This window comes from Hylobates moloch, unplaced genomic scaffold (genome assembly GCF_009828535.3).
Source record: "Hylobates moloch isolate HMO894 unplaced genomic scaffold, HMol_V3 SCAFFOLD_18, whole genome shotgun sequence".
NCBI lineage: Eukaryota > Metazoa > Chordata > Mammalia > Primates > Hylobatidae > Hylobates > Hylobates moloch.
Genome location: NW_026652293.1, coordinates 80,182,764 through 80,195,475, shown reverse-complemented (window position 1 = coordinate 80,195,475; position 12,712 = coordinate 80,182,764). Strand labels below are relative to the sequence as shown.

Below are 12,712 nucleotides of genomic sequence, written 5' to 3'. Positions count from 1 at the left end.
AAGAGCCTGGTGAGCCTTGGGGGATGGGCATCCCTGGCTGTGATCCACTGCAGTCATTTCAATGCCAAACCATCTGGGCTTTACACAGGATGGAGTCCTGCCCCTGTCATCTCTCTAAGCAGCTCTCCTTGCAGCTCAAGTATCCGTGAGAATCATAGAGTCTTGTGCTGCCAGAATTCTGGAGATCCATGTTGAAAGCTGGCTACTCATCACCTGTTCAACTCATGCCTTCCCCAGGAGTTGCATGCAGGGCTTAAAACCTAGAAGCTGGCCAGGTGTGGTGGCTGATACCTGTAATCCCAGCACTTTGTGAGGCTGAGGTGGGTGGATCATAAGGTCAGGAGATCAAGACCATCCTGGCCAACATGGTGAAATCCCGTCTCTACTAAAATACCAAAAAAAAAAAAAAAATTAGCCAGGCATGGCGGCATGCGCCTGTAGTCCCAGCTACCCGGGAGGCTGAGGCAGGGGAATCGCTTGAACCTGGGAGGCGGAGGTTGCAGTGAGCCGAGACCGTGCCATTGCACTCCAGCCCGGCAACAGAGTGAGACTCCATCTCAAAAAAATAATGATAATAAATAAAAATAAATAAATGTTTAAAAAATCTAGATGATGGGTCAATGCACGCAGCAAACTACCGTGGCACATGTAACAAACCTGCGTGTTCTGCACACGTATCCCAGAACTTAAATTAAACTTTAAAAAAATGTCATTGCTGCAGACAAATGAAAGCTTTTGAGAGTGGAGAGAAGCAAGACCAAATGTAGACTTGTTTTGAATTAGTACAGTGAATTTACTGGAAAATGCAAAGGATATATCTTAAAGATACAGGCCACATACAAGTCTTTAGTGCCCCTTTAAATTGTTAATCACATGCTTGCATAAATTTAGGCATCTAAGAGCTAACTTACATTTATATCAGCTTAAGTATTTGGTGTTGTTTTTTTTTTTTTTTTTTTTTTTTTGACAGCATCTCGCTCTGTCACCAGGCTAGAGTGCAGTGGCGCGATCTCGGCTCACTGCAACCTCCACCTCTCGGGTTCAAGCAATTCTCCTGCCTCAGCCTCCTGAGAAGCTGGGACTATAGGCATGTGCCACCAAGCCCGGCTAATTTTTTTTATTTTATTTTAAGTAGAGATGGGGTTTCACTGTGTTAGCCAGGATGGTCTCCACCTCCTGACCTTGTGATCTGTCTGCCTCAGCCTTCCAAAGTGCTGGGATTACAGGCATGAACCACTGCGCCCAGCCCAGCTTAAGTATTTGATATGATATGCTAGAAATAAGTTAAAAATGTTAACACAATTGAGAAGGCAGGTTGACAGACTTCATTTACTTTGTAATAAATATTCCCTGTTTTAATTTTAATCGCATTTTAATAATCTGTAAATATTTAAGTTTATCATTAACACAATTTACTTCCTAAAGAAAAGTAGGCAGCCATTTATGACTTTATAGCAAGTAAAGAATGACAGTATTGGCAAAAAGTAACTAGAGCCTTGGGGTCCACATGGATTTTGTTTCCTAGGAGAAATTCTGAAAGAAGGCATGCCATCTATAATTGATGTCAAGGGATTGAACATTTTGTGGAGGTATAGAAGTTAAGGTCTGTGATGCTGTGGGGTGGATAGACCTTCGGACACGTGGGTCATTTGGACTACTGGAGTTGCTGCTTTTGAATCTTTTCTAGAAGAGAAAGAAGAAAAGGTTGTGATACAGCTCAGACAGTGATTATTATATTCCAGAGTATAAAGAACCCAGAATTGATTTGGCGAATTTTCCCCTTGATCACCACCTGTGAGTAATACATATAACACTCTTTGAAAAAAAAAAATCCGTTATGTCTTGTGCTGACCTTATATGACTTTACTGAGGAAAATCATGAGTTCGTGTGCATTAAAAAGTTTTTGGAACACTATACAGAATTACACAAGTGTAAGCCCTCCTCATCCTGATTATTAAAATTAGGTAGTTCTTCACAACTACCTAATTGTGGAGTATCCTGGAAATGTCATCATTTCTCCTGCAATCCTGGACTCTCTTTCTGTTTCATACCAAAAATGAAGGAAAAGAAGAAAGAGAGATAGTATTCTTAATGGTTAAGTTATTTTAATTTATTGAATATTTATTGAAGCCTTTATGAGAAACATAAATATCTTCTACCTCTATCTACTGCTTTAAAACCTACATGAAAATTTGGACTTAAAAATTTTCTACATACCACTCAGTGTAAATTTTTAATTTAGAAATTATTGGGGAAGTGATTCACTCCCACAAAGTACCCAGTTTTCTTATTTGTGTTCTTAATTTTTCATGAAATATACTAATTCATAAAATTCTGACAATCAATGTTATAAAGATGAAGTCAAGAAAAATTTAATAAAACCTGATTTAGTTAAATTCCACAGTGTGTGAGACATTCTTGAAATCTGGACACATTGAATATGCTACAATATGTGGTTGGAAATTTTCAGGTTGGTAAAAATCACAAGGTCCAGGGAAAAGCTGGACTCAGTGGGGTTGAGCTTCTTTCCAAAGACTTTGTGCCCACTTAGATCTCTTCATAGTTTATGTTGTTTCTCCTTCTCTGATCTCTGTTAATATTCCATAATTTCTTATCACTTCAGGCCCTCTTAATTTTATTTTTTCTTTTTATTTCTATTTTAGCTCTAATTTTAGCTCTTATTTTCCTCATATGCCTTCACCTCTCTGCCAGACACTTAATTCTTCCTCTCACTTAGTCAAGTGCCTTCTATCATCTTCCTCATTCTTCTCCATTTTTCATTAATAATTGACATAAAATCATATGGAAGAGTCAAAATAGTTCTGGCAATGTGAGGATTTTACAATTTCTTTTGACATTGTAACACAATTCTATTCTTAAAATGAAAGAACAAAGAAAGGTACTGCTCCTTCTTTATGTTGACTACCTTCAAAATGAGGCTAGATTTTGTATTCATTTAGAGAGGCATCAATATTTTTATATATTCTTGTAGGAAATTTGGATTCCCTCAACATCTATGCAGGTTTAAAATAAAAGAAAGTACCTAGAACATAGTAATCATACAAATGAATGAATGTGTCACCAGCTGAGGAGTTATTCTCTGGTTCAACATTTGCTATATCTTGTTATTTAACACACTCTTCTATTTCTACATGTTAAAATGGATAATGTAAATTTTATTTTGGAATATTGACGTAACAGTTTAATTTAGTTAAGATAAAATAAAGCCATGTTACTTTTTGTCTGTCATGAACGTAAGTAAAACGGTCTCTGTTATTTAGTTTTCCTGCTTTAAAAAGAATTTTACCATTAATTATAATCAGCAGAATTTCATTTAGAGTACCAGGATATAAACAGAACATTTCCTGGGGAAGGTGTTAGCAGCAAAAGGATTTCAAACTAATTTTCACTTTATAAATAAAGTGTTGTGATAGGCATATGCCACATACCATTAAGATGTAACAGAATCTGCTTTAACCTTAAGGGTGTATAATACTTGGTTTGATGTACAAATTTGAATATATAGCTTGCTGATATTAAATAGGAAAGCTTGCTATATCTCTACTTATGGGATGAGTCATGGATGTGTCCAAGAAAAAAGAGGAGATAATTGGATTTCTTTATAATTTCATTGAATTCCACAGAATAAATTTGAAAACTACTACCTGCTTAGTATTTCTTAATGGAATAAAAAACACCACGGATAAACACTCACAATGGTAAATAATCTTTAGATAATAAATAGTATCAAAAAAGCATTATGAGTATGCAAAAATGTTGATGTTTCTAGACAGCTAAATAAATTTTTTAAAATAGTAGTAGAAAATAACAACAAAGACATTTCATCATTTCAAGCTTTGAAATCTGGAAATTCAAAAAAATTTTGGTGCCGTTTATGTATATCAGGCAGAAATAACAGCAGGTCTTACTTTGGATTGAGTTTTATCTGGGATATAATTAATTTGGGACTCCAGGGTACTGTTTTACAATATGATGTTTTAGAGCCATGTTTGAAAAAAAGGGGGGGACGGGCTAGAGATAATAATTGAGAGCCTTTTACAAAGACCTGATGGTTGATTTTATTTCCACTGTCTTCTTCTTCTACTGTCATTGCCTGGGGTTTACTCTGGCTCCCTTGGATAAAGAAGGTGTTTGCTCCATGGTCTTCAGGCTTGCAGATTTAACCTATTCCAAGCATCAAATGTGCAATGTCCAAGATATTTTCTCAACGCCAAATCATTTTACTTCACTTCACATCTTTAGTCCACAACATAAATTTCCTCTTTGATATTTGCTTAATTAGAAACAAAATTGAAATGTATTTAAGTATTCTGATTCTTTATATTTCTCCAGACGCATTTCTTGCAGTGCTCCCTGCTCCACACAACTACATCCTGAGTTCTGCCCATCTTGAACTGGGCTGAGTCAAATATTTCTTTTGCTTTTTTTAAATTTGTATTTTATTTCAGGTTCCAGGATACATGTGCAGACCATGCAGGTTTGTTACATAGGTAAATGTGTGCCATGGTGGTTTGCTGCACCTATCAACCCGTCACCTAGGTATTAAGCCTCACATGCATTAAGTATTAGTCCTGATGCTCTCTGTCCCCTCAACCTCCTTAACAGGCCCCAGGGTGTATTGTCCCCCTACCCCTGTGTCCATGTGTTCCAACTGTTCAGCTCCCACCTATGAGTGTGAACACGCAGTGTTTTGTTTTCGGTTACCATTCTATAGGTTGCCTGTTTGCTCTGATGAATTATTCTTAGCAAACTAAAACACCTTCATTCATGTCCCTGCAAAGGACATGATCTCCTTCCTTTTTATGGCTGCATAGTTTTCCATGTTGTATATGTGCCACATTTTCTTTATAAGATGGTATCTCATTGTGGTTTTGATGTGCATTTCTCTAATGATCAGTGATGCTGAGCTTTTTTTACAGATATGTTGGGCACATATATGTCTTTTTTGAGAAGTGTCTGTTGATGTCCTTTGCCTCCTTTTCGATGGGGTTGTTTTTTTCTTATAAATTTGTTTAAGTTCCTTGTAAATTCTGGATATTAGACCTTCGTCATATGGGTAGATTCCAAAATTTTTCTCCCATTCTATAGGTTGCCTCTTTGCTCTGATGATAGTTTATTTTGCTGTTCAGAAGCCCTTTAGTTTAATTAGACTCTATTTTTCAATTTTAGCTCTTATTGCAATTGTGCAGGTAATTTTATCATAAAATCTTTGCCCATGCCTATTTCCTGAATCGTATTGCCTAGATTTTCTTCTATGGTTTTTATGGTTTGGAATTTTACATTTATGTCTTTAGTCCATCTTGAGCTAATTTTTGCATAAGGTGTAAGATAAAGGTCCAGTTTCTTTTATAAGATGTAAGGAAGGGGTCCAGTTTGTTTTCTGCCTATGGCTAGCCAGTTTTCCCAGCACCATTTACTAAATAGGGAATCCTTTCCCCATTGCTTGATTTTGTCAGGTTTGTCAAAGATCAGATGGTTGTAGATGTAAGGCCTTATTTCTGAGATCTCTATTCTGTTCTATTGGTCTGTGTGTCTGTTTTGGTACCAGTACCATGTTGTATTTGTTACTGTAGCCTTGTAGTAAAGTTTGACGTCAGGTAGTGTGATGCCTCCAGCTTTGTTCTTTTTGCTTAGGATTGACTTGGCTACATGGGCTTCTTTCTGGTTCCACAAGAATTTTAAAGTAGTTTTTTCTAATTCTGTGAAAAATGTCCATGGTAGTTTGATGGGAATAGCATTGAATGGCATACATTGAGCAGTATAGCCATTTTCATGATATTGATTCTTCCCATCCGTTAGCATGGAATATTTTTCCACTTGTTAGTGTCTTCTCTTATTTCCTTGAGCAGTGGTTTGCAGTTCTCCTTGAAGGGGTCCTTCACACCCCTTGTTAGCTGTATTCCTAGGTATTTTATTCTCTTTGTGGCAATTGTTACTGGAAGTTCATTCATGAGTTGGCTCTCTGCTTGTCTATTGTTGGTGCATAGGAATGCTTGTAATTTTTGGACATTGATTTTGTATACTGAGACATTGTTGAAGTTGCTTATCAGCTTAAATAACTTTTGGGCTGAGACAATGGGGTTTTCTAGGCATAGGATTATCATCTGCAAACAGAGACAATTTGACTTCCTCTCTTCCTGTTTGAATACCCTTTGTTTCTTTCTCTTGCCTGAATGCCCCGACCATAACTTCCAATACTATGTTGAATAGGAGTGGTGAGAGAGGGTATCTACAGAACTCTCCAGTACAAAATAACATAATATACATTTTTATCAGTGCCACATAGCACCCACATAGCACTTACTCTAAAATAGATTACATAATTGGTAATAAAGCATTCCTCAACAAATGCAAAAGAGCTGAAATCATACCAAACAGTCTCTCAGACCAAAGCATAATCAAATTAGAACTCAAGACCAAGAAACTCACTCAAAACCACACAACTACATAGAAATTGAACAACCTGCTCCCAAATGACTCCTGGATAAAGAATTAAATTAAGACAGAAATCAAGGAGTTCTTTGAAACCAATGAGAACAAAGAGACAATGTAGCAAAATCTCTGGGATGCAGCTAAAGCAGCATTAAGAGGGAAACTTATAGCACTAAATGCCCACATCAGAAAGTAAGAAAGATCTCAAATTGACACCCTAACATCACAACCAAAAGAACTAGGGAAGCATGAGGAAACAAATCCAAAGGCTAGCAGAAGACAAGAAATAACTAAGATCAGAAGGGAACTGAAGGAGATAGAGACACAAAAAAAAAGCCTTGAAAAAAATTAATGAATACAAGAGTTGACTTTTTGAAAAAAAAAAATAATAAAATAGACTGCTGGCTAGACTAATAAAGAAGAAAAGAAAGAATAATCAGATAGGCCCAATAAAAAATGATAAAGGGTATATCACCACTGACTCCATAGAAATACAAACTACCATCTGAGAATACTATTAACACCTCTACACAAAAAACTAGAAAATCTAGAAAATATGGATAAATTCATGGACACATACACCCTCCTAAGACTAAATTAGGAAGAAATTGAATCCTTGAATAGATCAGTAACAAGTTCTGAAATTGAGGCAGTACTAAATGGCCTACCAACCAAAAAAAGCCCAGGACCAGATGGATTCACAACCTAATTCTACCAGAGGTACAAAGAGGAGCTGGTACCATTCTTCTGAAAGTACTCCAAAAGGTTGAACAAGGGGGACTTCTTCCTAACTCATTTATGAGAGCAGCATCATCCTGATACCAAAACTTGGCAGAGACACAACAAAAAGAGAACACTTCAGGCCAATATCCCTGGTGAATATCGAGGCAAAAATTCTCAGTAAAATATTAGCAAACTGAATCCAGCAGCACATCAAAAATATTATCTACCACGATCAAGTCGAATTCATCTCTGGTTCAACATACACTAAACAATAAACATAATTCATCACATAAACAACCAACGACGACAACCACATGATTATCTCAATAGACACAGAAAAGGCCTTAGATAAAATTCAACATCCTTCATGTTAAAAACTCTCAATAGCCAGGCACAGTGGCTCATGCCTGTAATCCTAGCACTTTGGGAGGCTGAGGTGGGCAGATCACCTGAGGTCAGGAGTTTGAGACAAGCCTGACCAACATGGTGAAACCTATCTCTACTAAAATACAAAAATTAGCCAGGTGTTGTGGCAGCTACTTGGGAGGCTGAGGTGAGAAAACTGCTTGAAACCAGGAGGCAGAGGTTGCATTGAGCCAAGATCGCGCCATCGCACTCCAGCCTGGCAACAGAGCAAGACTCTGTCTCACAAAAAAAAAAAAAAAAAAAACTCTCAATAAACTAGGTATTGATGGAAGATACATCAAATTAATAAGAGCTATTTATGACAAACTCATAGGCAATATCATACTGAATGAGCAAAACCTGGAAGCATTCCCTCTGAAAACTGGCACAAGACGAGCCACATATTTCATACAGTTGAGCCTTTACTTGCTGTGGTAGAACATGTCCCATAAGTCTCCAAAGTAGCACATTGCAGTGAAGCTTTTAAAGACCACAGAAGGGTTTTCTTTTGTCCCTAGATGTTTATCTGATTTGATTTATAACACTTTATTGTAAAAAGAAGAAATCAATTTTTTCAAAAATACAAAGGTTTTTGAATGTGCTCACTAGAAAAAAATGATAAATGCCTGAGGTGATGGTCATGCTAAATAACCTGATTTGATCATTACACAAAATATATGTTTTGAAATGTCAAAATGTGCCCCCATAGATATTTACAACTTTAATGTATCAACCCAATAAAATTGAAAATAGAAACAAAACAAGCAAATAAACAAAAAAATGCAGCTTCTTTTCCACACAGAATTGAAAGAAAAAAAATTATTCTCAGAAGATAAGTGGACAATTTATTCTTCCTTAGAAAAATATTTTAATGAGTGTTTTGATTTAAGTAAGACAAGACTTCATGACTTGGTCTGAGATAGAAAAGTTAAAACACAGAGTACTATACCCTTCTCTGAATTAAAGTGTGCAGGTGTCCCCAAGGAGTAATGTCATTGATCTCATATAATCCTTCACTGGGCTGCAGGTAGGATGGTAGGGAAATAAAACATGAGAACAGGAATTATGTTGTTAATGAGACTACTAACTGGAGAAATATTAGGACAGAAGGAGAAAAGATTCTGTAAGGAATTTTCTTTCATGAGGTATGATCCTAAAATTTAGCAATAGAGGCATATAATGATTTTTCTCCTAGGTTTTCTATTGACTGTACATGTGGGTAAGTTGGGAAGCTTTTATACACTTCAGCATTCTTGTCTGGAAAGTAAATGTCCAAATACTCCATGTATATTCTGTGAAAGTTGGATGAGGAAATAATTGTAAAAGCAGTGGACTAATCCACACAATTTACCATGACTAAAGGAAGGTAACTGAAGGTTGGTGAGAAGGCCTTATGCATGCATATAAACTGCCCAGTAGAGTATGTCACAGTATGTATTTGAAAACTGAATTGATAAATAAGCGTGTACCTTCTCTGGAATTCTCAGATAAGGCAAATTATCCAGGATGGTGTGGGAAAACCAGACCTTCAACTCCATCTTCATCCTGCTGGGAATCTTCAATCACAGCCCCACCCATACCTTCCTTTTTTCTCTGGTCCTGGGCATCTTCTCATTGGCCTTCATGGAAAATATTGCCATGGTTTTCCTCGTCTACATAGACAAACAGCTCCACACCCCCATGTACTTCCTCCTCAGTCAACTGTCCCTCATGGACCTCATGCTCATCTGCACCACTCTACCCAAGATGGTCTTCAGCTACTTGTCTGGGAAGAAATCTATCTCTCTGGCAGGTTGTGGAACTCAGATATTCTTCTATGTGTCCCTGCTTGGAGCTGAATGTTTCTTGTTGGCTGTCATGGCTTATGACCGCTATGTGGCTATATGTCACCCTCTTCGGTACACCATCCTCATGAATCCGAAACTCTGTGTCTTCATGACTGTTGCTTCCTGGACCTTGGGGTCTCTTGATGGGATTATAGTGCTTGCAGCTGTCCTGTCATTTTCTTACTGTGGCTCTCTGGAAATTCATCACTTTTTCTGTGATGTTGCTGCCCTTTTACCTCTATCCTGCATAGAAACATCTGCATTTGAAAGACTACTTTTCATTTGTTGTGTGGTAATGCTAATCTTTCCAGTTTCAGTTATCATACTTTCCTATTCCCGTGTCCTTCGAACCGTCATCCACATGGGCTCCAGGGAAAGTCGCCACAAGGCCTTCACTACCTGCTCCTCCCACCTGTCTGTGGTTGGACTCTACTACGGTGCTGCTATGTTCATGTACATGAGACCAGCTTCTAAACATACGCCAGACCAGGACAAGATGGTGTCGGCCTTCTACACTATTCTCACCCCTATGCTGAACCCTCTCATTTACAGCCTCCGCAACAAAGAAGTGTTCAGGGCACTACAGAAGGTACTCAAGAAAAGAAAGTTAATATGACCTTATCAAAATCTTTTTGAGTGCCTACTGTGGTCAACACTCATTCAAAAAAACTGGAATCTCTTAAATTATTCATTTCTGGTAATTTGTATTAATATTTTCCACTTCTTTTCAAAATTATCTATTTAGTATATTATTACGTATACATCATTTGTATACTAAGCTAGATTTGGATGTTGGTATAAGTGGCTTAATCCCTGTGAACGACAATTATATTATTAGGTGTCATACATGGGTGGTACTTGATTTTAGGATGCTTACTTTTGAAGTCAGGTATAAGTCTGAAGTGTCTTAGCTGTATCAAAAAGCAAAGGTTGGAGTCGATCCTCTGTTTTTGGAGAGATGCTTCTTTGTTCACAAATTACTTACCTATTAGTACTTGTCTTTAGTTTTACCCATCCTCATACCCAAGAATGACTATTTTAATACTGATTCTTCTCTACTTGATTCCCAAGTATTTAAAAGTACAGAGTTAGTATCAACACTTTCTTCAATCAAGTTTTATGTCTGCATAAAATATTTCCTAGAAACTCATATATACATACACACACTTCAGTATATATGTGTATGATCTTTATGCTAATAGAATTAAATATTTCAAGGAGTCCACATAAAATATCTATTTGGTTGGGCTGCACAGTCAACATCTGTATCATGTCTGCTTTTATTCCTTATAATCCTTATACTAACCATCAGAATCTGAAGGCAGAGCAAGATGGTGGAATAGAAGGCTCCACTGATCATTCACATGCAAGGACGGCAATTTAACAATAATCTACACCCAAACAACACATTCATGAGTGCCAAAAATCAGGTGAGCCCTCATAGTACCTGATTTTAACTTTATATCACTGAAGAGGCAGTGAAGAGGTAGAAAAAAAAAACAACTTGAACAGACAATGCCACCCCTCCCTCACCACTGACAGAAGCAACATGTGCTAAGAGTGTCTCTGGGCTCTGGTGAGAAAGAACACAGCAATTGTGAGGCATTGAGCTCAGTGCTGTCCTGTAAGAGCAGAAAGGAAAACCAGATAAAATTCAGCTGATGCCTGGCCACAGACAGAGCATTTAAACTAGCCCTTGTCAGAGGGGAATTACTGATCCCAATGGTCAAAACTTGTGTCCCAACAAACCTTGACACTGAGGGCTAAAATGCGCTGAAGCTCTAAGTAAACTTAAGAGGCAGTCTATGCCATAAGTACTGCCACTCTTAAGTGAGTCCTAGTGCTGAATTGGGCCCAGAGATAGTGGACTGTGCGGGGGGCACATGAAGTACAGAGATACCAGCTGGGGCAACTAAGGTTGTGCTGGCATCACCCTTGCGTAACCTCAGGCTGCACAGCTCATGGCTCCAAAAGAGTTCTCCCACTTGAGAAGAGGAGAAGAAAGAGCGGAGAGGACTTTGTCTCCCATCTTGGATACCAGTTTAGCCACAGCAAGAAAATGCACTCGTCAAAGTTGTGAGGCCCTTATTCTAGGACCTCCATCCCAGACGACATTTCTATGTACACCCTGGGCAAGAAGGGAACCCATTTCCTTGGAAGAAAGGAGCCAGTACTGCTAGCATTAATTGCCTGCTAACTGAAGAGCCCTTGGGCCCTGAATAGCCAGCAGTGATATCCAGGTACTACAGCGAGGGCCTTGGGAAAGACTCTGTTGGCTTCAAGTGAGACTCAGCTCATTTCCAGCTGTAGTGGCTACAGGGCAAAACTGTGCCTGCTTGAGAAAAACAAAGGAAAAATAAAAGGGGACTTTCTCTTGCACTTTAGGTAACAGCTCAGCCACAGGGTGCAGGGTGGGGCGGGGGTACAGGTAGTTCACCAGGTAGGCCCTTGAGGTTCCTGATTCCAGGGAATTACTCTTTGATTGCATTTCTGGACCCACCCTGGGCCAGAGGGGAGCCCACCGCCCTGAAGGATTAGTCCCAGACAAAACAGCATTCACTGCAAGCTGACTGAAGAGCCCTTGGGCCCTAAGGGAATATCAGCAGTAACCTGGAAGTACCTCCCATGGGCCTGTGGTGGTGGCCATGAGATGAGGTTCCTCTGCATATGGAAAAGGAAGGAGAAAGTGGGAAAAACTGCTTCTTGTGGTTTGAATGCCAACTTAGCTGCAGTACAGTAGAATACCAGGTAGACTTCTAAGGTTTCTGAATCCAGTCCCTGTCTCCCAGATGGCACCCCTTGACACAACTTGTGGCCAGAGTGAACTTGTGGCCTTGAAGGGAAGGACACAAGCCTGGCTGGCTTAGCCCCTGGGCCTTGAGAAAACAGAGGCCATAGCCAGGTGGTTACAGTGGGCCTTGGGTTAGACCCAGGGCTGTGTTTAATTCAGGGCTGACCCAGTGCCGTCTCAGTAGTGGTGGTCACATGGGTGCTTATGTCTCTCCACCCCCAGCTCCAGGTGGCTCAGAACAGAGAGAGACTCCATTTTGGGAGGAGAAAGTAAGGGAAGAGAACACAATCTCTGCCTGATAATTCAGAGAATTCTTCCAGATCTTATCCAAAAGCATCAAGTACCTCTATGAGTCTGCTAAAACCACAGCTTTACTGGGCTTGGGGTGCCCCCTAAAGCAGATACAACTTAGATCACAACAACCAGGCCATTAGGAACGTCTGGAAAGTCTTCCCAAGAAGTATGGGTACCAACAAGCCCTGACTGCAAAGATCACAATAAATACTTATTCTT

The 12,712-nt window shown here is 38.9% G+C and overlaps 1 protein-coding gene across 1 annotated transcript; it reads left to right on the top strand.

Annotated features, from left to right (window-relative positions):
- Positions 1-9,088: 9,088 nt before the first annotated feature.
- Positions 9,089-10,024, top strand: LOC116458034 (olfactory receptor 2M4). The gene has a single exon (XM_032137595.1). It carries the CDS (start codon positions 9,089-9,091, stop codon positions 10,022-10,024), a length of 936 nt encoding a protein of 311 aa, XP_031993486.1.
- The last annotated feature ends 2,688 nt before the right edge of the window (positions 10,025-12,712 follow it).